General features: G+C 44.6%; 1 protein-coding gene across 3 annotated transcripts in view; it reads left to right on the top strand.

Moving 5' to 3' along the window:
• adam22 (ADAM metallopeptidase domain 22) overlaps window positions 1–26,044 on the top strand; it is a 493,639-nt gene that overhangs the window by 404,191 nt on the left and 63,404 nt on the right. For all 3 annotated transcript variants that reach the window (XR_013576156.1, XM_078538421.1, XM_078538420.1), the window contains exon 24: window positions 17,964–18,057. Coding sequence is in view for 2 of the 3 variants with exons in the window: in XM_078538421.1 (XP_078394547.1) it covers window positions 17,964–18,057 (94 nt within the window). In the remaining variant the exon portion in view is untranslated. The remainder of the gene's footprint in view (window positions 1–17,963; window positions 18,058–26,044) is intronic.

Here is a 26,044-nt window from a genome sequence, read left to right as displayed (position 1 = left end):
TGTCTTTCCTGCTAGGCTCATCTCCCAGTCAATTCTGGCCAGCTCCTCCCTCATGCCTCTGTAGTTGCCTTTATTCAACTGTAATACCGTAACATCTGATTCCAGCTTTTTCCTCTCAAATTGCAGGGTAAATTCTATCATATTATGGTCACTTCCTCCTAAGGGTTCCTTCACCTTAAGCTCCCTTATCAAATCTGCCTCATTACACATCACTAAATCTAGAATTGCCTGTTGCCTAGTGGGCTCCACCACAAGCTGCTCCAAAAAGCCATCTCGTAGACATCCCACAAATTACTTTTCTTGGGATCCAACCTGATTTTCCCAGTCTACCTGCATATTGAAATCCCCCATGATCACTGTAACCTTGCCTTTCTTACATGCCTTTTCTATCTCCTGGTGTATCTTGTGCCCCACATCCTGACTATTGTTCGGAGGCCTGTACATAACTCCCATTATGGGTTTTTTACCGTTGCGATTCCTCAACTCTACCGACACATCATCTGACCCTACGTCGTTTCTTACTATCGATTTAATTTCATTTCTTACTAACAAAGCAACCCCAACCCCTCTGCTAACCTGCCTATCTTTTCGATAGGATGTATATCCTTGGATATTTAGCTCCCAGTCCTGATCCCCTTGCAGCCATGTCTCCGTGATGCCCACCACATCATACCTGTAAATTTCACTCTGCGCCACAAGCTCATTTACCTTATTTTGTATACTGCGTGCATTCAGATGCAACACCTTCAGTCCTGTATTTTCCGTCCCCTTTCTCATTGTCGTCCCTTTATCTGATGTGCTTGAAGTTAGAATCCTAGCCCTTTCCAAACACTCTGTCCTATTTTGTGTTCTGAAGAATTTAATAGCCTCTCCTGGGCTCTCCTTTCTTTTCACTTTTTTCATAATTTTCCATGAAGTTGAATCCACCCCCCCACACGCTGACCTGCTGCTTTCTTTCCCATTAGCCATACTTCTTGGAGTTTTACCCTTCCCTTCCACTTTCTAGTTTAAAGTCCTGTTGACCACCCTATTTACCCTTTTCGCTAGAACATTGGTCCCAGATTGGTTCAGGTGGAGACCATCCCAACGGTACAGAAACAGGGAATCTTTGGCAGCCCTTAGCACAGATGAGTTGAAAGCTGTAGCTAGTGAGACACTGTTCAAATTGCCCAGCAAAATCAAAGGCATTGGTAGAACATCTGGATCTGATGTTACCAGTAGCGCAGTCAGATGAAGAAGTTAATCATGACTCCGAATCCCTCCCCTAGCCAATTTCGAGCTGGAAAAGCTTAAATTGGAGGTAAAGAGAGAATAAGAGGGTGCAAGAAGCCCCCCTACAGCCCGAAAGGAGAATTCCCGGAGGCTGGTGTGTTCTCACTGCAACAAAATAGGCCATGCCAGACCCAAATGCTGGAGATTTTGAGGCAAGCCAATTGGCCTAGTAGGGCTTCACATGAGAAGTCCCCTGAAGGACGCCCCAATGGGTAGTGCAGCAGAGCCTCTCACTACAGAAGCTTACCACTCAGAGGGCATTGCACTATGCGTGTCTGAGCCGGACAAACTCCCAGAGAGGCTCTGGAGCTTTGTCCTTTCAGGAACGGTGTCCCTCTATCCGGCCCAAATTGTGAGCAAGTCCGTGGTAGTGCTCCAGGACACAGGGACCACCCAGTCCTTAATGTTAGAGGGGGACCTAAACCTACCCCCTCGAGTCCTTCCTGAAGGCCAAATCCCTGATCAGTGGAGTGGGAGGATGATCTGTGTTTGCACCCCCCATAAGGTCCACCTAGATTGTGACCCTGTTTCTGGCCCTGTTTCAGGCCCTGTTTCAGTAGGAATTGTCCCTCAGCTGCCAGTAGCAGGAATCGATTTCCTCCTTGGAAATGATTTTTCTGGCAGCCAGGTGCTAGCCAGCGAACGACCAACCAGCAGAAATCTGCAGAAGGGAAGAAAGCTGGAGAAGATCCAAAGGCCCAAAAGAGTGGGATAGCACCCACAGACCTCGAGCGAGCGATTCTCGAAGGTTGCAAGGACGAAGCCAAGCCAGTAGCATTAAATGGGGTCCAGAGAAGGCCCTGAGAATCTGAAATAGATTCCCTAAGCACACGCAAATTAAATAGGGACTAGAAAAGCCCTAAAGCATGGAAAGAAATAGTGAAGGAGATGCCCCACCTAACCGAAGAGCCTGGAAGAAGGCAGGGTATTAAGCCCGGAAAGAAAAAGGTTAGGAATTGCCTGAAGTATGGCTGGCAGAAATCTTCTTTCCGGTGTTAAATAGGGACAAAGGGAGTTTCCAAGCTCCAAGCAGATAGGAAGGGAGATGCCTTCCCCAGTCGAAAAGCCACCAGGGAGGGTAGCTGCAGCTGCATCTCTAGTTGAGGGCAGAGGTGTTCCAGAGGACATGAAACATGTTCGGAGAGTTGCCCCTCCAAAGCCAAAGGCCCAGCCAGGAAGCCAGTGATTGATTTTGCTGACCACTTTATGGCAAATTTAAATGTGGAGCAAAAAAGCTCCCAAATTGGCCCAGAAAGAGTGAGGGTGATCCCTCACCCAGTTGATTAGAGGTACAGCAAGTGCTGACCATCCATCAGAGGGCAGTAGTGTCCCAACAGACATTGAACCTATCACGCAACTGACCAGCAGAGGGACCCCAACCAGATTGGACCCCATACTCACCCACCATTATGCAGAATTGCGAGAGGACCGGGCAGAGTTAACCACCCCATTTAAAATAATCTATAACGCCCCCCACCCCACCCACCAGGCTACAACACTGTAGCCATATCCGGTATGGATGCAGGAGAGGCCCCTGCCAGAAGGCCATATTCCTGTCATCCCGGCCCAGAAAGGCTGGCCCAAGTTCAGGGGCCTACTGCCCACCTGTTGCAGTGCCAACCAAAAGCACCTAGCACCAGAAGCTGGAACTCTCCAGTTATGTTAGCGCCCGAGCTGGACCTCGAACCGGAATCCCCTATAGAGGTCAAGGTCCTTTTGAAATGCCCCATTCTCCTGACCCTGGATCGCCCAGAACAGCTTGACCATCACTCGCCCCCTGAGTGCTAACCACCCTTTAAAACCCCCAGATCCTTTTTGAGAATACTTAACCAGGAGGTTGGAATGCCTGACGCCCAGTGGAGGGAAGTCAGAACTCGAGCACTGAGCAGACTTCTCCACGCCGCAGGGAACTGCCATTTCCCTGCTAACTGTGTGTCTGTGCCAGTATGAATGAGTGAATGCCTGTATACTTCTGCACTTCCTATTCCTCCTTCCCTAAGACCATATCCAAAAAAAAAATGAAATGAAATGGAATTAATTTCATTTTTCTCCAACAGGGGAGGCATGTCTAGGCCAGGAGACATGAATAAATATATAGACATACCTGGCTACTTTATAAAATTATTAATATTATTTTAAATGGACCAAGGCTTTACCCTGGCCAGCCATGACTCATACCAGAGGAATTTCTAACTTTCATTATCTTTAAAGAGGAGCTAATGCCCTCAGTGATGGCTGACAATCAAATTCCAAAGAAGCACATCAACCCCCTTTGCATTTCTAAAGCAGAGTTCTGGCCAATGGAGATGGTATTTCTGCAAAGGACGAAAGGGACCCTGACTCCTCCATTAAGCAGCTCAAGATTTCAGACCTGGGAAAAATATATCCTTTGTCCAACACCCAGGAGAAGTGGGAGGCATGTCATGTGACCTCCCCAGGCTGCTAGAAACTGTAATATTGCCATGTGGAATGGAAACCAGACAGTCTAGCGTTTTATCATCTAACAGGTAGCAGCAGAAAGAGCTCTGCCCAGGTAAAGTGTCTGGCCCTCATCTACCCTGTGAACTACTGGAACATTAGAACTTCTGTATCTGCGCCTTCAAAACTAATTAATTTCTACATGCCTTCTCCCATTGTGGTAGTCCTGGCTCCTGGAAAGACAGATCACCCTGCAACAATTTCAGCCTGCTCACCTCTGAAGAAATATGCCACTGGACCTTTTGATTCTGGACTCTACGGGTAGTTAAGCCTATTAAGGAGCCAATTGTCAGTGATTTTAAGTGGCCTGTCCACTTTTACAGTCAGCAGATGGGCCAAACAGCCAGGCTTCATGTTTTCACGACAAACTCCATCCAGGACAGGATGAAATGTCCAGAGTTAAATAAGATAAAATAAGACGTTTGAGGGATGATGTGTTATGTAGCCTGCTGCCAGGTGCTTGAATTTACAGTATTGGCACAGTTTGCAGCAGTTTATTGACCTCATTTCATTTTTACAGCACTGCAGCTCCCTGAGGTGGCTCTGCAGCAGCTCCTAGCCTTCAGGGAGCGCCCGCCCACACCCTCAATTTTCTTGGCGCCTGCCCTTTTCCCGCACCTCCCTGGCACCGCTGAGCCTTTCTCAGCGCGCGATTCACGCTGGCTGCCAGTTAATTGGCCAGCCAGCGTGAGATTACAGTTGCAGGCGGATTGCAATCAGAAGCACATATTGCGTCCGCTTCTGGGTACACCGATTGCACACGCCCGACAACCACAAGGTTCAGGCCATGGTTTTCAGGTCTTAGCCCAGTCAGCTGAAGAGAAGCTTCATGTTGAATGAGATTATTTTAAAAAGCTGCATTGATAACAGGGCCTAAATAACAAAGTATGTTGATGAAATCTAGGTTAGCAGATTGATGAAAAAGAAAAGGGAATTAAATGGATTTGGGCAGGTGGGTGGACAGGGTAAACACATTATGTGCCTGATGTTGGCAGCATGGGGCCTGGCGATGGTAACAGGCCTCACCACAACTAACATTATATCATTTATCACAAATAACAATACTTATTACGTTGATGAAACTTAATTACAAAACCCATGTAGAAATGTAATAGTGTCATCACCAAAAGCTACAGAAAAAAAGTCAGTAGAAATTTTTGATTGCACCACAGTAAATTTAATTTTATTCATTCATGGGATAAAGGCATCACTGGCAAGGCCAACATTAATTGCTCATCCCTATTTTCCCTTGAGAAGGTGGTGGTGAGCTGTCCTCTTTAGTGCAAGAAAGTGGTTTGCTAGGCAATTTCAAAGGGTAGTTATACGCAACCACATTGTGTGGGCAATCCAAACTGAGTAAGGACAGCACATTTCCTTCCCTAAAGGACTTTAATGAACCAAATGGGTTGCTGTGACAAACCGGTAGTTTCATGGTTACAATTACTGATACTAGCTTTTTATTTCTGATCTATTTAATTTAAATTTAAGTTCCCCAGTTGCTGTGGTTGGATTGTGAACTCACAGGTGGAATTTTTCCAGCCAGGTGGAGATGGGCTCAGGACAATGTCAGGTGGGAAAGTCTCAGATATGGAAGTTGGGCCAGGATCCCGACATGATCCAGCCCTCTTCCAGCTTTCCCAAGGCCACAAATGAAGGAGAGCAGGGAACCCCTTTGGACCTATTGGATAGGTAATTAAGAAATAGTTGAGGCTGTTAAGAAGCCAATTATGAGCTGTTTTAAAATGGCTTTCTGGAATTCCCAGCCAGGGAACTGTCAGCAACTCACCAGGGTCACCAAAGCGTGTGCAGAACAGGAAGAGCTTCAACAGTGAAAATGACAAGCTGGGAAGGCTTTGATCAGTGAAACTGAGGAATGCCACGCTTAGCCATTGAGGGGCTCTGTGTTCAAAGCACTTCTTTCAGAGAGAGCTTTCACTGCTTGACAGGTGGGGATTGCCAACTTCTTAGAAGGAACTTCATCCTCTAGCCCTTCAGTCACCTTCAGCACCTCCCTACTGCCAGCCTTCAACATGGTTTGGGAGCATCTTATGCAACTTCTACCTCTGCTGAGGATCAAAGGCAGAGACCACACCACTGTCAACAGTACCAGCAGCAGGAGCAACGCCAGCAGCATCAGCTTCCTTCTCCTCAACTGCATGCCCCTTGGTTCTCCTGCAAGAAGAGAAAGCAGAGAAGCGTCAGTGGTTACAATAGCTTGCCTGGAGAGGAGAGAAGGACACCATTTGTGGAGGGTGACTGTAAGGCTTGGGTGTGAAAACACAATTGGCTGAGGGTGAGGGTGTGTTCGCTGCACATATTGGGGTGTGAGATGCCTGCAAGGAGAGGAATGAGTGGAGTTTCAAGATGTGTTTACCTGAAGCATGCTGTGCAGGAGAGTACTGGACGGAACAAAGTGTGGGACTTGGCATCTGAAAGTGTTTTGCCACTTACCTGCCATGTGATCTGATGTCCTGGGTCCACTTGGTGCACTGTCTCCAGATTGGAGTGAGCACATTCCTGCTGCCGATTGCCTTGGTCGCTTTCATCCACATCTCCTTGTTTGGAGAGGCTGTCCCCTTCCACCCCTTCTCAAGAGAGCACTGCAGCCACTCAGATCCTGCAGCATAACCTCCAAGTAAGATTGAGAGACCTGGGAGGAGGTCCTTCTCAGGTCTCTGCTCCATTCCTGTGATTACTGCAGCCTCAGAAATCCAAGTGCTGGTGAACTTTGCTGACGCATATGGTTGTTCCTTTAAGTAGGTATCCTAGATTTGACTGTTTGGATATGTCAAGCTGCCTGCCCGCCCTCTCTAATTGGTCAGGGAGCTTGGGGCGGGATGATAATTGGTTTGCTTGAGTAAAGAGTAACAGGCGGACGCACAATTTAGTGTGTTGGGTTCCAGACTGAAAAATGGTCACACAATTTCAACAGGAACAAAAGTGGTAAGATTCCACCCCATATCCCTGGATCATTACTCCAGCAGGCCTCTTTGTTACTAGTCCAGTAATATAAGCAGTATTCTAACACAGCCCCATCAATTTTTAAGGAAAAAGGATTTGCAGTCCATAAAATCCACATTCTCTGTATAATGCTGCCATAATTGCCTACATGCTCTTTCTGAGCATTTGATCAAAGTGCCACATTTTTTTTAAAAATGGTTCATTCACAGGGTGTGGGCTTCGCTGGCTGGGCCAGCATTTATTGCCCATCCCAAGTTGCCCTTGAAAAGGTGGTTGTGAGCTGTCTGTGGGGATTCAAGGTAAATCTTGGAAATGGTTATTGGAGAACAATTGGTATTGGAGAGGAGTTATGTCAAGCTGAAACCTGGGGAAAATAAAGTGGGGTGCACCTGAACTTAGCATTAGGACTATTGTTTTCTAACTGGACTCCGTAAATGCAGTGCAGATTCAGAAGCTTTGTGGCCAAGATCTTACAGGACCCCAGGGAGCAGGCTTAGATGCCGAGGAGCTGAAAAATCAGGAGGAGGAGTCGGGGCGATGGAGTGCTTGTGGCCTTGCTGCCACCACTGCCATTTTATCAGCTGCAAGGAAGGTAGCAGATGATCCCATTCCACCACACTCCCCCCCCCCACCCCCAACCTACCAACCAGAGGCTTTAAGTGACTAATTAGGACACTTTGCACCACCACTGATATTTTACCACCGGCGGGTGGGACCTCTGCCACGTGGGGAGGCCCCCAGGTATAAGCTGGCAGCCTCCTTGCAGGGCCAGCGAAGGCCTCCTAATCAGGCCCAGTTCAATGAGAGGTACAGGAGAGCATGCCAGGAGCAGCACCAGGCATACCTAAAAATGAGGTGTCAACCTGGTGAATTACAACACAGGAGTGCTTGCATGCTAAACAGTGGAAGCAGCATGTCATAAACAGAGCTAAGCTGTCCCACAACCAATGGATCAGATCTAAGCTCTGCAATCCTGCCCCATTCAGTTGTGAAAGAGATGGACAATTAAACAACTATCAGGAGGAGGACATTCTACAAATATCCCTATCTTCAATGATGGGGGAGCCCAGCACCTCAGTGCAAAAGATGAGGTTGAAGCATTTGCAAACATCTTCAGCTAGAAGTGGCGATCCATGTCAGCCTCCTCCTGAGGTCCCCAGCAACACAGATGCCAGTCTTCAGCCAATTCGTTTCACTCCACATGATATAAAGAAACAGTTGAATGCATTGGATACTGCAAAGGCTGTTAACCTTGACAACATTCCAGCAGTAGTACTGAAGACAGCCACAACACTGGCATCTATCAGGAGTTTGGAAAATTGCCTAGTTATGTCCTGTCCACAAAAAGCAGGACAAATCCAACCCAGTGAATTACCATCCTATAAGTCTACTCTCAATCATCAGCAAAGTGATGGAAGGTATTGTCGACAGTGCTATCAAGCAGCACTTAAACAGCACAATAACTTGCTCAGTTTGGGTTCTGCCAGGGCCAATCAGCTCCTGACCTCATTACAGTCTTGGTCCAAACATGAACAAAAGAGCTGAACTCAAGATGTGAGGTGAGAATGACTGTCCTTGTCATCAAGGCAGCATTTGACCAGATGTGGTATCAAGGAGTCATAGCAACTGAAATCAATGGGAACCAGGTGGAATATTCTCCTCTGATTGGAATCACACACCTAGCACAAAGGATAATGGTTTGTTGGGGGTTAATCATTTTAGTCCCAGGATATTACTGCAGGAATTCCTTAGGGTACTGTCCTAGGCCCAGCCATCTTCAGCTACTTCACCATTGACCTCCCGTCAATCATAATGGGGATGTTCGATGACAATTGCATAATGTTCAGTACCAGTCTCCTCACATACTGAATTAGTCCGTGTCCATTTGCAGCAAGACCTGGACAACATTCAGGCTTGGGCTGATAAGGGGCAAGTAATATTCGCACCACTTAAGTGCCAGGCAATGACCATCTCCAACAGGAGAGAATCTAACCCTCTCCCCTTGACATTCAATGGCATTACCATTGCTAAATCCCCCATTATCAAGATCCTAGGGGTTACCATTGACCAAAAACTGATCTGGACAACCATATACATACTATGTCTACAAGGGCAGGTCAGAGGTTGGGAATTCTGCAACGAGTAAGTCACCTCTTGACTCTCCAAAGCGTGTCCACTATCTAAGAAGCACAATTCAGGAGTGTGATGGAATACTCTCCATTTGTCTGGATGAGTGCAGTTCCAGTAGCACTCAAGAAGCTCGACACTACCCAAGACAAAGCAGACTGTTTGATTGGACCCCGTCTACCATCTTCAATATTTATTCCCTCCACCATCGATGCACAGTGGCAGCAGTGTGTACTATCTACAAGATGCACTGCCGCAATTCACTAAGACAGCACCTTCCAAAACTATGACCTCTACCGCCAAGAAGGACAAGGTCAGCAGATGCATGGGAACACCACCACCTGCAAATTCCCCTCCAAGCCACACACCATCCTGACCTGGAACTATATCATCGTTCCTACACCGTCGCTGGGTCAAAATCCTGAAATTCCATCCTTAACTGCACTGTTGGTGCACCTACATCTCATGAACTGCAGCGGATCAAAAAGGCGGCTCACCACCTTCTCAAGGGCAATTAGGGATGAGCAACAAATGCTGGCCTACCTAACGATACCCGCAGCAAGAGCCACACCCCTGTGCAACGCCTCTGTCACAAATTCCCCCCCTTCCCCACGTGCCGAGGCCTGCCTGCCTGACTGGACCTGGCGACTCTGACCCCAATCACCTGTGTTTCAGGGCAGCATCCGTGGCACTGCTCTGGGCCGGTGGGCTGGTCGCACTCCCAGCAGCGGCCCCTGCTCCCAGTTACCCTGCTGGGACTGAAGGGCTGCCAGCCCTCTGATTACACCAGAGTCTTGGAGGCAAGATCTCCTCCCTTAAAGGGACAGGAGCTCCACAGAAGGCAGTTAATTGCCTGATGAACGGAAAATCCGGCTGTGGCTCCCAGAAATGGCAGAGGTGACGTTGCCCCAACTTTCCAAGTAAATTGCCAAAATAAGTTGTTACTGTTGACCTAGAACTTTGTCAAATGCTTTTTTGAAAGTCTAAATGAACTAGCTTGTGACATTCACCATTGCTAAATCAGGACTGGATTCTCCTGCTTATGTTAATCCTGTACCGATACTCTCCTGTTATGACCTGTATGACTTGCTGATGCTTTTGAATGGAAAGCGCTGTTGTGAATCAGCAAGTTCTTTTGCATCACTTCCTTTTAAGAAAATAAACAAACTACTCATTGAAGTAAATTTAATTGAATGGAAATTTTAGGGGACTGAATGGGTTTAAATGAAGAAATTTTATATCTATTGAAACACTTTGAATTCATAAGCCTGGATTTTCTGATTGCTAATTTAACATTGGAAGTAATCCATGTGGAATAATACAACTGCAGAAATACCAAATGGCCTGGTCTGATCCATTCAGAATCACATGGCACAGGTAACATTTTCTTTCAATGTAAGTGTGCTAATTTGACAAGAGCTGTCATTTTAATCTTTTATTTTAAGTTCGATTTAATTTCAGAAAATCTATTTTGTGCATAAATGAGCAAAGTAGTGGCAAAGTGACACAAAGTAGGCCTGTATATCTTCACATATTCTTCCAGGTTTTCAATATCTACTTAAATATGAAATGTTATTTTTCTAAAAATGAATGAAGCAAACTGTATAGTTTGCCCTCACTAATAGGTAAGTGAAAATTTCTATCTATTTTTCATTAATGAGCTGAATTTGCATAACCCATCCTTGCCAATGGAAGGTTTAAAATCTCTCTATATCCTGATGATGAGGGTAATCTACATAATTTATTCTCAACAGTAAAATATAACTGGACATTTCATAGCTTTCCATACTGTATTATAACCTGTACCTAGAATGGTAAGCATTTCAAGATTCACAATCATTTATAAGTTGCAAATACTAATTAAGCATATTTAATCACAGCGTGTAATTGGATAAATGTGCATAACTAAACTAAAAGCACTATACTAACATAGAAAAGTTACAATTCTTAAAGAATAAAGTCAGATTTGGAATGATATTTAATCTAATATTTCAAAATTAAGTGCAATCTGAGTATTCAAGTTAAACTTAAGCTCATTATTTAAAAAAGGACAAATCTGTAAAAAAAAAATTACTTCCATGTTACAGTATAATATAGTTACAGTATTGGTCTATATTCCTGGAGCTTAGATGAATGAGAAGTGATCTAATTGAAATATATAAAATTCTTAAGGGATTTGACAGGGGAAATGCTGAGAATTTTTTTCCCTGGCTGGGGAATCTAGAGCACAGGGTCACAGTCACAGAATGAGGGTCTGGCCATTTCAGACTGAGATGAGGAGAAAATTCATCACCGCAAAGGGTTGTAAGTCTTTGGAATTCTCTACCCCAGAGAGCTGTAGATGCTCACTCATTGAGTATATTCAAGACAGAGGCCGATTGTTTTTTGGGTACCTGAGGAATTAAAGGGCATGGGGATGGTGTGGGAAGATGGAGTTGTGGTAGAAGATCTTGTTAAATGGAAGAGCAGCTACTAATTCTTATGTCCTTATGTACATTGTATTTATACAGTGATAATCATTCAGTACTTTACAAAGATGAGAATCTATTCAAATGCACATGTATGAGAATGCTGTAGTTTAAGGAATTTACACCGCAGTTGTAAAGTGCAAAGCATTTCTTCGAGAGGAGAGAGTTCACTTGTAGTTGAAGCCAAAATGTGGCTATAAGTCATTTGTGATGTAAAGGGGAGGCTCTGACAAGTGACATCAACTTTACTTATAGGGATTGGAAGTTCTGTTTCTCAGACAGAAGTCTTTCTGACTCGTGTGCTGGAAATCATTAAATGTTGATTTAATTAATACATTGATTTGTAAGAAAATTAAAAGGGGAACAACAAAAATACCATCTAATCTGACTTACTTGATAAGGTTCTCGATAATATAACATTGTTCGTTCTTAAGTGAGATGATCAGACATGCATTAATTACTGTCAGTGCGATTAAACTTTTCCCTAGAAATACTAATGTAATACTTAACTAAATCATAGTGCTTAAAATGCATTTAAGATTAAATTTAGTGAAGTAGAAACTCAATCTTATTCTACATTAAGTTACAGTTTTCTAAAGTACTTAAACTGATTTACACTCTTCTGAGTATTTATCGATGGTTTAGAGCATTTATTCAAAGGCTAACTTACCTGTAGGGAAAAAAAAACTCTGCTCTTCTGAGTTAAGTAATTTATTTTGTTGCACTAATTCCAGTGATACACTCTTATCATCCACTTGATCTGAACAGTGGAGTAGGATTACTTTAAAGTTTGGAGACATCGAAGCTGGTGAAAACATGAAAAGCTTTCCTTAGATGGTTGCACCAACAACACGGGGCAGAATCTTCTGCCTGTCGGGTGGGCCGGTCGGGAGTGGGCACGGGTGGGCGCAGAACCAATCGCCACCCGCGATCGGCTGCGCGCCGCAATTTTTACGTGGGCGGGCCAATTAAGGCAGTTAAGTGCTCAGCGCTACCTATGCGGGCAGGGAGGGGAGGGAGAGTCGGGGCCTGCGCTCTTTCGCAAGAAAGCAGAAATTTCCCTGAGGCAAGGTGATATCACTGGAATTAGTGCAACAAAATAAATTACTTAACTCAGACAGCAGGGGCCTGTTCAGCTGGCAGGAGGCTGCCTCCCAGTGACAGACTTGGAGGCAATGTTTCAGGCAAGCCCAAAGATGCTACCTGCTTGCTTGGGTGCAGGAGCAGCCACAGACGCCCCGGGAGGGGGGGTTCCCCCACAACCACCACCAGGCCTGGCTGCAGATGTATATCTTTTAACTTAGGGTAAAAAAAGTTGGAGGGAGGGCAGCTGAACAGGCCCCTGCTGTCTGCAGGGATCTGAAGGCCAACTGGAAAATCCCAGTAGGCTTCCTTTAATTGACCTCAATAGGCTTTCAATGATCTGTGTTGACATGTCACATGTGGGTGGGTAGCCCTGCTGCCCTACCCCCACATTCTGCCTCCACAAAAAATGGCCCACTGGCAGGATGGAACGGGAGAACTGCCTTGCCGCTGGTGGGGCAGTTTTTAACACCTGCCCACGTCTGATCCAGGCCCCAGCAGAGGCTGAAAATCCAACCAAACATAGGACGAGCATTATTTATGCAGCTGCGACAAGTGTATTCCTCCACCGTGTAATAGTGTTTTGAGAGCACCAGTTAATGAAAGTGCCATGGATACCCTGATCATCCTAAAGCATCAAACCGCAGATCAATATTTTCAAAGTTGTTAGATAGATTGCTTGTTGTGCAGTGAGTGTGAGATTCTCACTTGTTCTAACAGGCTCTGAAAATGTGACATTTGACCAATCAGAACACAGATCTATGTATATTTGGATAAAAGCAAATTTAGAGTTTAGTTAAAATGAGAACAGTTTGCTGTTCTATAAATGAGCTAGCTTAAGCTCTACTTTGTCATATCATTAGAGGACGCGTAAAGCTGTGTTTCCTTACTTATAATTTACTCCTCAAATCACGTTCACAAATTGAATTTCAGTTTCGGTGTACAGTATATTAAGTATATAGAAATTAAGCGTACAGGTAACAGCAGTAATTATGACAAAATCCTGAATGAGTTTAGTAACAGGCCTCAAATGCTTTTCAGTTCTGAGCTCAGATCTTCAAAGGCGAAATATCTTCTCTGACAGCCATTTTTTCTACTTTTTTGTTAGTCTTTCTACTTGACAATCCACGTATTTCTGCATCGCCTATATAACTCCGTGTAAAGTAAATTTTACTGAGCTTCTTCCCTTGTCCATTATCAGTTAATTTAGTTCGAATGATTTTTTTTTTCCATAAACCACCTCAACTCCCCAACTCTAATTCACTGTTGTTACCATTGTACCAAGCGGAACTTTTATTTATAAATCTGTGTCATTAAAAACTAATTTTTTATCAACTGATTAAAGTTATCTGCAGTATGCACTGGAATGTCTTTTAATTCGGTTTAGTGCCTAAGCTGACCATTATTTTAAGGTCAGCTTTAATCAACAGTTTAGTGGTCACTGCATCTAAATTGACTTATAGACTCATAGAGGTCCACAGCACAGAAAAAGGCCCTTCGGCTCATGAAGTCTGCGCCGGTCAAACAAGTACCTAACTATTCAAATCCCATTTTCCAACACTAGGTCCATAGCCTTGTATGCCATGGCATCACAAGTGCACATCCAAATACTTCATAAATGTTATGAAGGTTTCTGCCTCTACCACCCTTTCAGGCAGTAAGTTCCAGATTCCCACCACCCTCTGGGTGAAAAAATTCTTCCTCACATCCCCTCTAAACCTTACCCTTACCTTAAGCCTATGCTCCCTGGTTATTGATCTCTCCGCCAAGGGGAAAAGTTCCTTCCTGTGTACCCTATCTATGCCCCTCATAATTTTATACACCTCAGTCATGTCCCCCTTCAGTCTCCTCTGCTCCAGGGAAAATAACCCCAGTCTATCCAATCTCTCCTCATAACTTAAACTCTCCAGACGAGGCAACACCCTGGTAAATCTCCTCTGCACTCTCTCTAGTGCAATCATATCCTTCCTATAATGCGGATTCCAGAACTGCACGCAATACTCTAGCTGTGGCCTAACCAGCGTTTTATACAGTTCCAGCATAACCTCCCTGCTCTTAAATTCTGTGCCTTGGCTAATAAAGGCAAATATCCCATATGCCTTCTGAACTACCTTATCTACCTGTTCCGTTACCTTAAGGGACCGGTGGACAGGCACACCAAGGTCCCTCTGATCCTTGGTACTTCCCAGGGTCCTACCATTCATCATGTATTCCCATGCTTTGTTTGTCCTTCCCAAGTTCATCACCTCACACTTATCCAGATTAAATTCCATTTGTCATTGATCAGCCCATCTGACCAGCCCGTCTATATCCTCCTGTAATCTAAGGCTATCCTCTTCACTATTTACCACCCCACCAATTTTCATGTCATCCGCGAACTTACTGATCAACCCTCCTACATTCAAGCCTAAATTATTTAAATATACCACAAACAGCAAGGGACCCAACACCGATCCCTGTGGAACCCCACTGGACACAGGCATCTAGTCACAAAAACACTCCTCAACCATCACCTTCTGTTTCCTGCCACTCAGCCAATTATGGATCCAATTTGCCAAATTGCCTTGGATCCCATGGGCTCTTAGCTTCATTTTCAGTCTCCGATGTGGGACCTCATCAAAAGCCTTGCTGAAGTTGAAGTAGACTACGTCAAATACATTACCCTCATCCACACACCTGGTCACCTCTTCGAAAAATTCAATCAAATTGGTCAGACTTGACCTCGCCTTAACAAAACCAAGCTGACTGTCCTGGATTAATCCCTGCCTCTCCAAGTGTATATTGATTCTGTCCCTCAGAATTGCTCCCAATAGTTTCCCTACCACTGAGGTTAGACTGACTGGCCTGGAAGATTTATCCCTTCCCCCCCCTTCTTGAATAATGGTACCACATTGGCTGTCCTCTAATCCTCTGGCACCTCTCCTGTGGCCAGAGAGGTATTGAAAATTATTGCCAGCACCCCTGCTATCTCCTCCCTTGCCTCACTCAACAGCCTGGGATACATTTCATCTGGGCCTGGAGATTTATCTACTTTTAAGCCTGCCAGACCACTTAGAACCTCCTCCCTTTCTATGCTAATTTCTTTAATTATATCACAGTCCTTCTGCCTGATTATCATACCCAGGTTGTCCCTCTCACTTGTGAACACCAACTCAAAGTATTCATTTAGAATCCTACCTACGTCTTCCAGCTCCACACACATTACCACTATGGCCCTTAATGGGCCTTACTCTTTCCCTAGTTATCCTCTTACTCTTAGTGTACTTGTAAAATAACTTTGGATTTTCCTTTATTTTACCTGCCAATGTTTTTTCATGCCCCCTTTTTCCTCTCCTAATTTCCTTTTTAAGTTCCCCCCTACACATTCTATACTCCTCTAGGGCTTCCGCTGTTTTGAGCCCTCGGTATCTGCCATAAGCCTCCCCTTTTCTCTTTATCCAATCCTATATCTCCCTCGACATCCAGGGTTTCCTGGATTTGTTGGTCCCACCCTTTGTCTTTACTGGAATATGTTGGCCTTGTACTCTCCCTGTTTCCTTCTTGAATGAGTCCCACTTGTCTGACGCAGATTTACCTAAAAGTAGCTGCTCCCAGTCCACTCTGGCCAAATCATATCTGATCTTATTAAAATTGGCCTTCCCCCAATTTAGTACTCTGATTTCTGGCCTATCCTTGTCCTTTTCCATAACAGCCTTGAATCTAACGGAGTTATGATCACTATCTGAAAAATGCTCCCCCACTGATACCTCTACCACTTGCCCGGCTTCATTCCCTAAAATTAAGTCCAGGACCGCACCCTCTCTTGTAGGATCTTCTATGTACTGGCTTAAAAAGCTCTCCTGGATGCATTTTAAGAATTCCACCACCTCTAAACCTATCACACTATGACTAATCCAGTTAATGTTGGGGAAGTTGAAATCCCCCACTATTACTACCCTATTACTTTTACACTTCTCTGAAATTTGTCTACATATCTGCTCTTTTTCTCTCTATTTGGGGGCCTATAGTACACTCCCAGCAATGTGATTGCTCCATTTTTTTTAGATTCTACCCATATGGTTTCATTTGAGGAACCTTCTAAGATGTCATCCCTCCTTACTGCTCTGATTGATTCCTTGATCAATATTGCCATACCCCCTCCTCTTTTACCTCCTTCCCTGTCTCGCCTGAAGACCCTATATCCTGGAATATTGAGCTGCCAATCTTGCCCCTCTCTCAACCATGTCTCTGTGACAGCAATGACATCATACTTCCATGTGTTAATTTGTGCCCTCAGCTCATCTGCCTTATTCGTCAGACTCCTTGCATTAAAATAAATGCTACCCAACCTTGCCAACCTCCCATGTGCCTTAACTGACCTATAATTTCTATGCCTTCCAGACTCACTTGCTTCCTCTTCTAATTTTGGGTGTGCATCTCCCCCTCCTGAAGCTCCTCTCAGGATCCCAACCCCTGCCAAGTAAGGTTAAACCCTTCCCAACAGCACTAGCAAACCTCCCCGCAAGAATGTTGGTCCCATTCCGGTTCAGGTGCAACCTGTCCGCCTTGTACTGGTCCCACCGCCCCCAAAAATGGTCCCAATGTCCCAGAAATCTAAAGCCCTCCCTCCTGCACCACCTCTCCAGCCACGCATTCATCCGGGCTAACCTTCTATTTATATACTCACTACCGCGTGTCACCGGAAGTAATCCAGAGATTACTACCTTTGAGGTCCTGTTTTTTAATCTGCTTCCTAGCTCCCTAAACTCTGCTTGCAGGACCTCATCCCTCTTTCTACCTATGTCGTTGGTACCAATATGTACCATGATCTCTCTCTGCCCTTCCCCTTTAGGATGCCCTGCAACCATTCAGTGACATCCGTGACCCTGGCACCAGGGAGGCAACATACCATCCTGGAGTCACGTCTACGGCTGCAGAAATGCCTGTTTGTTCCCCTTACTATTGAGTCTGCTACCACTATTGCTCATCCCCTCTTTTTCTTCCTCCCCTGTGCATCTGAGCCACTCACAGTGCCATGAGCGTGGCTGCACTCCCCAGAGGAACCGTCACTCTCACCGTTTTCCAATACAGAAAAACGGTTATCGAGCAAGATGTACCCTGGGGATTTCCTAACTACATGCTTCCTCATTTTACAGGCAAAAGTTAAAGGTTATTATTGCTACAATATAAAATCATTAGCAGACTTCAGGGCAGTCAAATTAACCCTTTCCTTACAAAATACTGGGGAATTGGACCATTGACAATTGTAGATTCTTTGGGTCGAGGCCTAACAATCAGGAAACCACTTTACTCATTTGATGCAGGATATCCTGTCAATTAAAGGCAACCATGTTAATATAAAAGGCCTGGTTTCAGAATGCAGTGTACAAAATAGTAATGTCCTACTTTCAAAGCAGGAAGTTTCTATTAATTAACTTCATCTACCGCTTTAGAGCTATATTAACATGAGTAAATGTTAAATTAAATATTGCTTACAATTTTGTCATTGTCAATGTTGTTATGTGTTACATCAAGGAGTTAAAAATAGATGTAAACCTGTAGGTATACTTTTTCATTTTATTATTTTATTTGCAGACTTGCAGTAATGAAGGAAAGTGTGCCTGTGACCTACAATGGGATGGCGCTGACTGCACTATGTATACACCAAAGACAGTAACAGAAGGACCAGGTTTGTGTAAATTAATAGTATGCCTGTTGCAATGTCTGTGAACATTTCATAAGTAGGCGACAGAACCATTTATAGGAACAGTGATAGGGCATTCAGCCCTTCAGACGTGTTCTGCCATGCTATTAGATCAAGGCTAATCTGTACCTTTGTTCCATATTCCTTGATACTTTTGCGTAATAAAAGTCTAATCAATCTCAGTCTTGAAATTTCTATTGAGCCTGCATCCACTGTCTTTATGAACAAGGGCTTCCTGATTTCATTCCTTACTGGCCTGGGTTTAATTTGAAGATTATTCTCCCATGGGCTGGATTCCCTCTCCAAAGGAAATAGTTCCTCTTCATTACACTGTTGGATTCCTCTATAATTTTAAACACCTTGATTAGATTACCCTTCAACTTTATAATCCCAAAGGAATGCAAATCAAGTTTATGCAATGTGTCCTCATAATTTACCCTTTTTAAGCCCTGCATCATACAAGATGCACTACAACAACTCACCAAGCCTCTTTAGACGGCATCTTCTAAACCCATGACCGCTACCATCTAGAAGGACAAGTGCAGCAGATACATGGGAACACCACCATCAGGAAGTTCCCCTCCAAGTCACTCATCATCCTGACTTGGAAAACAATACCATTCGTTCACTGTCGCTGTGTCAAAATCCTGGAACTCCCTCCCTAACAGCACTGGGGGTGTACCTACACCACATGGACTGCAGCGGCTCAAGAAGACAACTCACCACCACCTCCTCAAGGGCAATTAGGGATGGGCAATAAATGCTGGCCTAGTCAGTGACATCCACGTCCCATAAATGAATTTTTAAAAAATCATTCTGGTGAATCTATGCTGCACCCTCTTCAAGGTCATAACTTTTCTGAACTATAATGCCCAGAACGGAATGCAGTTTTGGCTGCATCCATGCCAGGAAAATTTGAGTTGGGCAGACCTGGCATCAGCTCTGCTCAGGGTAACCTGATTTCAGGAAGATCCTTAAATACATATTGTACCCCTTCGAATAAATGTGAGGGACCTAACATCTGATTTAGGCAGCTACAAGGGATGCCTGAAAAATCATCTTACGCAGTGTGGAGTAGGACATGCCACAGATATGTTTGGGCATGGGAAGTTGGTCCTTTTTTTTTGCCAGAAATGCTGGTGCAGCAAGGACCATTTTTGCTCCAGAGTGACATATCTAGTGTGTGAATAACATAAATAGCGTAATTGAGCTTAATAAGAAATAAATAAGGGCCCAAGTCTTCCAGTCTCCAGATCATTGGAGACGGCACTTACGTACGACGGTGCGTATGACAGAAGATGCGCAGAAGTCCTGATGCACGGATATACATGAGAATTGCTCGGGAAGTTTAAATTTCCAATGGTCAATTCTCTGCTGCCCAGTGCTCTCCCGAAATGAGCTAGAGTTGGAGACTTGGGGCAGATCTGCATGACTTATCATGATAGTTATCCAGGAAATGTTAGACAGTTTAAAACCTGATCTAACAGCTGGATAACTCCACAACTGACCAATCACCATCACCCATAACTGAGTACCTTCCCAATCACTCGACTACCCTCAAACATTCAACTATCCCCCACCAACCACCCAACTACTCTCCCCCACCACCCAACTATCCCCTTGACCATTCAACTATCCCCCCGACTATCTGACTACCTCCCCGAATACCCAGAACACTCCCCCCCGCCCCCCTGACTATCCCTTCGACCACCCTCCCGATCAGACCTGAATATCCTCCCGACCACCGGACTAACCCCCGACCAGAGCAGACTATCCCCCAATCACTCAATTTTCCAATTCACCCTGTACTTAATTTTCCAGAAGACATTTGTTAAGGTCCATCAAAGGCTATTGCGGAAAATAAAAGCTCATGGTGTAGTGGGTAACATTGGCATGGATAGAAGATTGGCTAGCTAACAGGAAACAGGGGGTAGCCATAAATGGGTCTTTTTCTGGTTGGGGGGATGTAACGAGTGGTGTGCCACAGGGATCAATGCTGGGGCCTCAGCTTTTTACAATTTATATGAATGACTTGGATGAAGGGACAGATAGTACGGTTGCTAAATTTGCTGACGACACAAAACAGGTAGGAAAGTAAGTTGTGAAGAGGACATAAGGAGGCTACAATGTGACATAGATTGGTTAAGTGACTGGGCAAAGACCTGGCTAATAGAGTATAATGTGGGCAAATGTAAAATTGTCCATTTTAGCAGGAAGAATAAAAAAGAAGCATATTATCTAAACAGTGAGAGATTACAGAGCTCTGAGATTCAGAGGAATCTGGGTGTCCTAGTGCATGAATCACAAAAGGCTAGTATGTAGGTACAGCAAGTAATTAGGAAAGCTAATAGAATGCTGTTGTTTATTGTGAGGGGAATTGATTACAAAAGTAGGGAGGTTATGCTTCAGTTGTGCAGAGCACTGGTGAGATCATATCTAGAGTACTGAGTATTGGTCTCCTTATTTAAGGAAAGATGTAAATGGATTAGATGCAGTTCAGAGGAGGTTTACTAGGCTAATACTAGAAGCAAGGGAACTGTTGAACAGTTTGGCGGTTTGTCTTATGAGGAAAGGTTGGACAGACTAGGCTTCCACTGGAGTTTAGAGGAGTGAGACGTGACTTGATCAAAACCTTAAAGATCCTGAGGGGTCTTGACAGAGTGCACGCGGAGAGGATGTTTCCTCTTGTGGGGGACTCTAGAACTAGGGGTCACTGTTTAAAAATAAGGGCTCGCTCATTTAAGGCAGAGATGAGGAGAATTTTTTTCTCTTAGAGGTATGTGGGTTTTTGGAACTCTCTTCCTCAAAAGGCACTGGAAGCAGGGTCTTTGAATATTTTTAAGGTGGAGCTAGATAGATTCTTGATTAACAAGGGGGTGAAAGGTTATCGGGAGTAGGCAGAAGATTACAATCAGATCAGCCATGATCCATGATCTTATTGAATGGCAGAGCAGGCTTGAAGGGCCTACCCCTGCTCCTAGTTCATATGTTTGCACCTACCCACCTCACCCACCTAACTACCTCACCCACTCACCCATCACCCACCTACCCAACTGACCCACCTACCTACTTCACCCACACCCACCTAACCACCGACCCACCTCACCCACTTTCCCACTTCGCCCACACCCAACTCACGCACACCCACCTAACCATCTACCCACCTCACCTACACATTCACCCACTCACTAACACATTGAAAAGCTTTGGGACCTTTAAACATTTATCTGAATATGACAGCTGATGTTGTCTTCTGTGCTGATCATCTTTTTCGCTGGGCTTCTCATGGATTCCTGCACCGAGGGATTTCTTCTGTATTCTTGATCAGAGGTTTGGTCTTTTTAAACGTATCCAGTTAAGGAGGCAGTGTTCTGTCTGATCAGTGTTTCACGGAGCGTTTCCGATGCTGATTGGAAGATTTAGGCCGATATTTAAAATAGCCTGCTATGACACTGAGGTCTGAATTTTCCTTGTACACTGCCAGAGTGTGAAGCTCTGCAAAAGAACCATACATTCATAAAATCTACCCTATGGTCCATTTGAAAGATATTGATAAATGTAAATGACTATAAATATTAACAATACGAACATTTTGTTTCTCTTTGCAAGACCCTCTCAAATTTCCTCTCTTTTGACCCTCTGCTCAGCATAGTTGCTGCACTCAGCCTGTTCAACAGTTCCCTTGCTTCTGTCTTTAATCTCACCCTCCTCTCCAAGTAGCTGGCTTTTCCCTGCTCCCATCACTCCCATTTGTAAAATCTCCACCTTTTGCACTCTTAAACCCGAAGGTTGGTGACAGAGTGCTTCCAATGTACAAGTAGCCTAATTGTTTATCACCAGATTTGGTTTTATCATCTCCCTCTCCTTATCTAAATCGTTCCACTACCCCAGGATTATCCTATACGCTAACTCTGTTCTATCACAGGTCACCTCCTCTGACCTATTTCCTTTTCTCAGACTAGCTAAAAGCCAAATGTGTAAAGGTTATTGACCTCTTCATCTTGAAGATTGTGACTACTTACTGGTCTGCCTCAAGCATGTCTTCCACTTATCCAGGTGGCTATATTATTAATTTACTCAACATCACATTCCAACGTCTCCTCCATCTCTTCCAACATAAACAAAGACCTTCAATAAGATCATGATATATAAATATATGTACACACACACACATATATATAAGAGAGAGAGAGAGCGGAAACTTTTTTATCCTCTTCTACAGCCTTGTAGGCATATGACCTGAAGAAATATCCTGGATTTAGTGTAGAAACATTAACAAAAGATTGGATAGAATTGGATGATGACTAAAGGAGATCGTTAATTAAGAAGGAGCAATATAGTGAGAGAACTGAACATATATGAATTATTAGAACAAAGAACAAAGAAAAGTACAGCACAGGAACAAGCCCTTCGGCCCTCCAAGCCTGCGCCGATCATATTGCCTGTCAAACTAAAACATTTTGCACTTCCAGGGTCCGTATCCCTCTATTCCCATCCTATTCATGTATTTGTCAAGCTGCCTCTTAAACACCACTATCGTACCTGCTTCCACAACCTCCTCTGGCAGCGAATTCCAGACACTCACTACCTTCTGCGTAAAAAACTTGCCCCGCACATCTCCTCTAAAGTTTTCTCCTCTCACCTTAAATCTATGTCCCCTAGTAATTGACTCTTCCACCCTGGGAAAAAGCTTCTGACTATCTACTCTGTCCATGCCACTCATAATTTTGTAAACTTCTATCAAGTCACCCCTCAGTCTCCGTCGCTCTATCGAGAACAATCCGAGTTTCTCCAACCTCTTCTCATAGCTAATAACCTCCAGGCCAGGCAGCATCCTGGTAAACCTCCTCTGCACCCTCTCCAATGTCTCCATATCCTTCTGGTAATGTGGCGACCAGAATTGCGTGCAATATTCCAAGTGTGGCCTAACCAAGGTTCTATACAACTGCAGCATGACTTCCCACCTTTTATACTCAATGCCCCTGCCGATGAAGGCAAGCATGCCATATGCCTTCCTGACTACCTTATCCACCTGCGTTGCCACTTTCAGTGACCTGTGGACCTGTACACCCAGATCCCTCTGCCCGTCAATGCACTTAAGGGTTCTGCCATTTACTGTATAATTCCTACCTGTATTAGACCTTCCAAGATGCATTACCTCGCATTTGTCCGGATTAAACTCCATCTGCCATTTCTCCGCCCAAGTCTCCAACCGATCTAAATCCCGTTGTATCCTTTGACAATCCTCTTCACTATCTGCAACTCCTCCAACGTTAGTGCCGTCTGCAAACTTACTAATTAGCCCAGTTACATTTTCCTCCAAATCATTCACGTATACTACAAACAGCAAAGGTCCCAGCACTGATCCCTGCGGAACACCACTAGTCACAGCTCTCCATTCAGAAAAGCACCCTTCCACTGCTACCCTCTGTCTGCCATGACCAAACCAATTCTTTATCCATCTTGCCAGCTCACCTCTGATCCCGTGCGACTTTACCTTCTGTACCAGTCTGCCATGAGGGACCTTGTCAAAGGCCTTACTGAAATCCATGTATATAACATCCGCTGCCCTTCCATCGTCGATCATCTTTGTCACTTCCTCGAAAAACTCGATCAAGTTAGTGAGACACGACCTCCCCTTCACAAAACCATGCTGCCTCTCACTAATACGCCCATTTGCTTCCAAATGGTAGTAAATCCTGTCACGAAGAATCTTCTCCAGTAATTTCCCTACCACTGACGTAAGGCTCTCCGGCCTGTAATTTCCTGGATTATCCCTGCTAGCCTTCTTAAACAATGGAACAACATTGGCCATTCTCCAGTCCTCTGGGACCTCAACCGTAGCCAGTGAGGATACAAAGATTTCTGTCAAGGCCCCAGCAATCTCCCACCTTGCCTCCCTCAGTACTCTGGGGTAGATCCCACCTGGCCCTGGGGACTTATCCACCTTAATATTCTTCAAGACGCCTAACACCTCTTTTTTGATCTCAACAAGATCCCGGCTATCTACACACTCTTCCCTAGACAAATCGACCGCTAAGTCCTTCTCTTTGGTGAATACTGATGAGAAGTACTCATTTAGTATCTCTCCCATTTCTTCTGGCTCCACACACAGATTCCCACCTCTGTCCCTGAGTGGGCCTACCCTTTCTCTGGCCACCCACTTGCTTTTTACATATGTATAAAAGGCCTTGGGATTTTCCTTAATCCTGGTTGCCAATAACTTTTCATGACCCCTTTCAGCCCTCCTGACTCCTTGCTTAAGCTTCTTCCTACTTTCTTTATATTCTCCACGGGCTTCATCTGTTCCCAACCTTCTAGCCCTTACGAATGCTTCCCTTTTCTTTTTGACTAATCTCACAATATCCTTCGTTATCCAAGTTTCCTGAAACTTGCCATCCTTCATCCTAGCAGGAACATGCCAGTCCTGAATTCTTATCAACTGACGTTTGAAAGCCCCCCACATGTCAGTTGTTGATTTGCCCTCAAACATCCGCCTCCAGTCTAGATTCCTCAGTTCCTGCCTAATATTGTTATAATTAGCCTTCCCCCAATTAAGCACCTTAACCCGAGGACTCCTGTTATCCTTATCCACCAGTACCTTGAAACTTACTGAATTATGGTCACTTTTCCCGAAATGCTCCCCTACTGAAACTTCGACCACCTGGCTGGGTTCATTCCCTAATACCAGGTCCAGTTTTGCCCCTTCCCTAGTTGGACTATCTACATATTGTCTCAGGAAGCCTTCCTGGATGCACCTTACAAATTCTGCACCATCCAAACCCCTAGCACTAAGTGATTCCCAGTCAAAAAAGGGAATGTTAAAATCACCCACCACAACAACCCTATTGCTTTTACATTTCAAAAATCTGCCTACATAACTGTTCCTCAATCTCTCGCCAGCAATTGGGAGGTCTATAGTAAACCCCCAACATTGTGACTGCACCCTTCCTATTCCGGAGCTCTACCCATATTGCCTCGCTGCATGAGCCCACCGAGGTTAGGTCAAGCAATTTGAAAAGAAACTAAATAGTCATGAATAAAGGCAGTTTAATTGCCAACTCGTTACATTTTGAGCAAACAGTAAGTGTTTGACATACCTGTTTGTGCCTGAAGGCCTCATGGAATTGTAGATTTATAAAATCTCCCACGCAACCCATTGTTAATGTACATGTGTGACTTTCTCAGTCTAGTTCATCATCTGCCCTGCATATAACTGATGTTTTAGTGCATGTACAGTAAGAGCTGAATCACATTCTGTCTTTGGTTCACCATTAAGTATACCTCATGTACCTGAAGTATACTTTGCACCGTTCAAAGTTAAAGCTGCAAAGATGATAAATTTATTTAATTGTAGCATACGTAAAGAGCTTTGTAAGCATGGGGTTTTTTGAGTAGCATGTGCTGTAGACACCCAAATGATTCCACTGATGCTTCGAAATAAGTTGCCATTTACTTAAAATTATTCAGATTCATCAGATATTAGTTTATTTTGAAAATGGTCCTTGAATCTAAGCATCTTAGGTACATTTATGCATCTTGGTCTAAGGAAAGCCTATCCAGCATATAGCTTAAGCTATATGACCTATAGGGCTGAATTTTATTGGAAGGGGAGGGGGACTGGTGTACTGTTTGCAACTCTCCCCCCCTCCCCCCACCACCCGCCTCCCATTAGAAAGGTCAGTCACAAACCAACTGACTTTAAAAAAGGCTGCCCCACACTGTGGGTACCCTTAACAAGCAGAGAGTGGGATGCTGGAAGGAAGATCCAACTTTGAGAACTGCCAGCCATGCAGACCCAGCAGTGCCAGAACTCATGGGTGCTGCTGGGACTGCAAGGCGGCCCATGAAGAACTGTAATGGATCCTGGACCCAGATAAGTCCCAGGAGTTTTGGCAAGAAGGGATCAAGCACCTTAGGGAGCGGGGCATACGGGGTGGGTGTCAGGTTTTGGAGGCCGGCAGGGAGGCAC

The sequence above is a fragment of the Cetorhinus maximus genome, chromosome 3 (genome assembly GCF_964194155.1).
Source record: "Cetorhinus maximus chromosome 3, sCetMax3.hap1.1, whole genome shotgun sequence".
Classification (NCBI taxonomy): Eukaryota; Metazoa; Chordata; class Chondrichthyes; order Lamniformes; family Cetorhinidae; genus Cetorhinus; species Cetorhinus maximus.
Note: the sequence above shows the minus strand (reverse complement) of the source record. Positions and strands in the feature narration are given on the sequence as shown.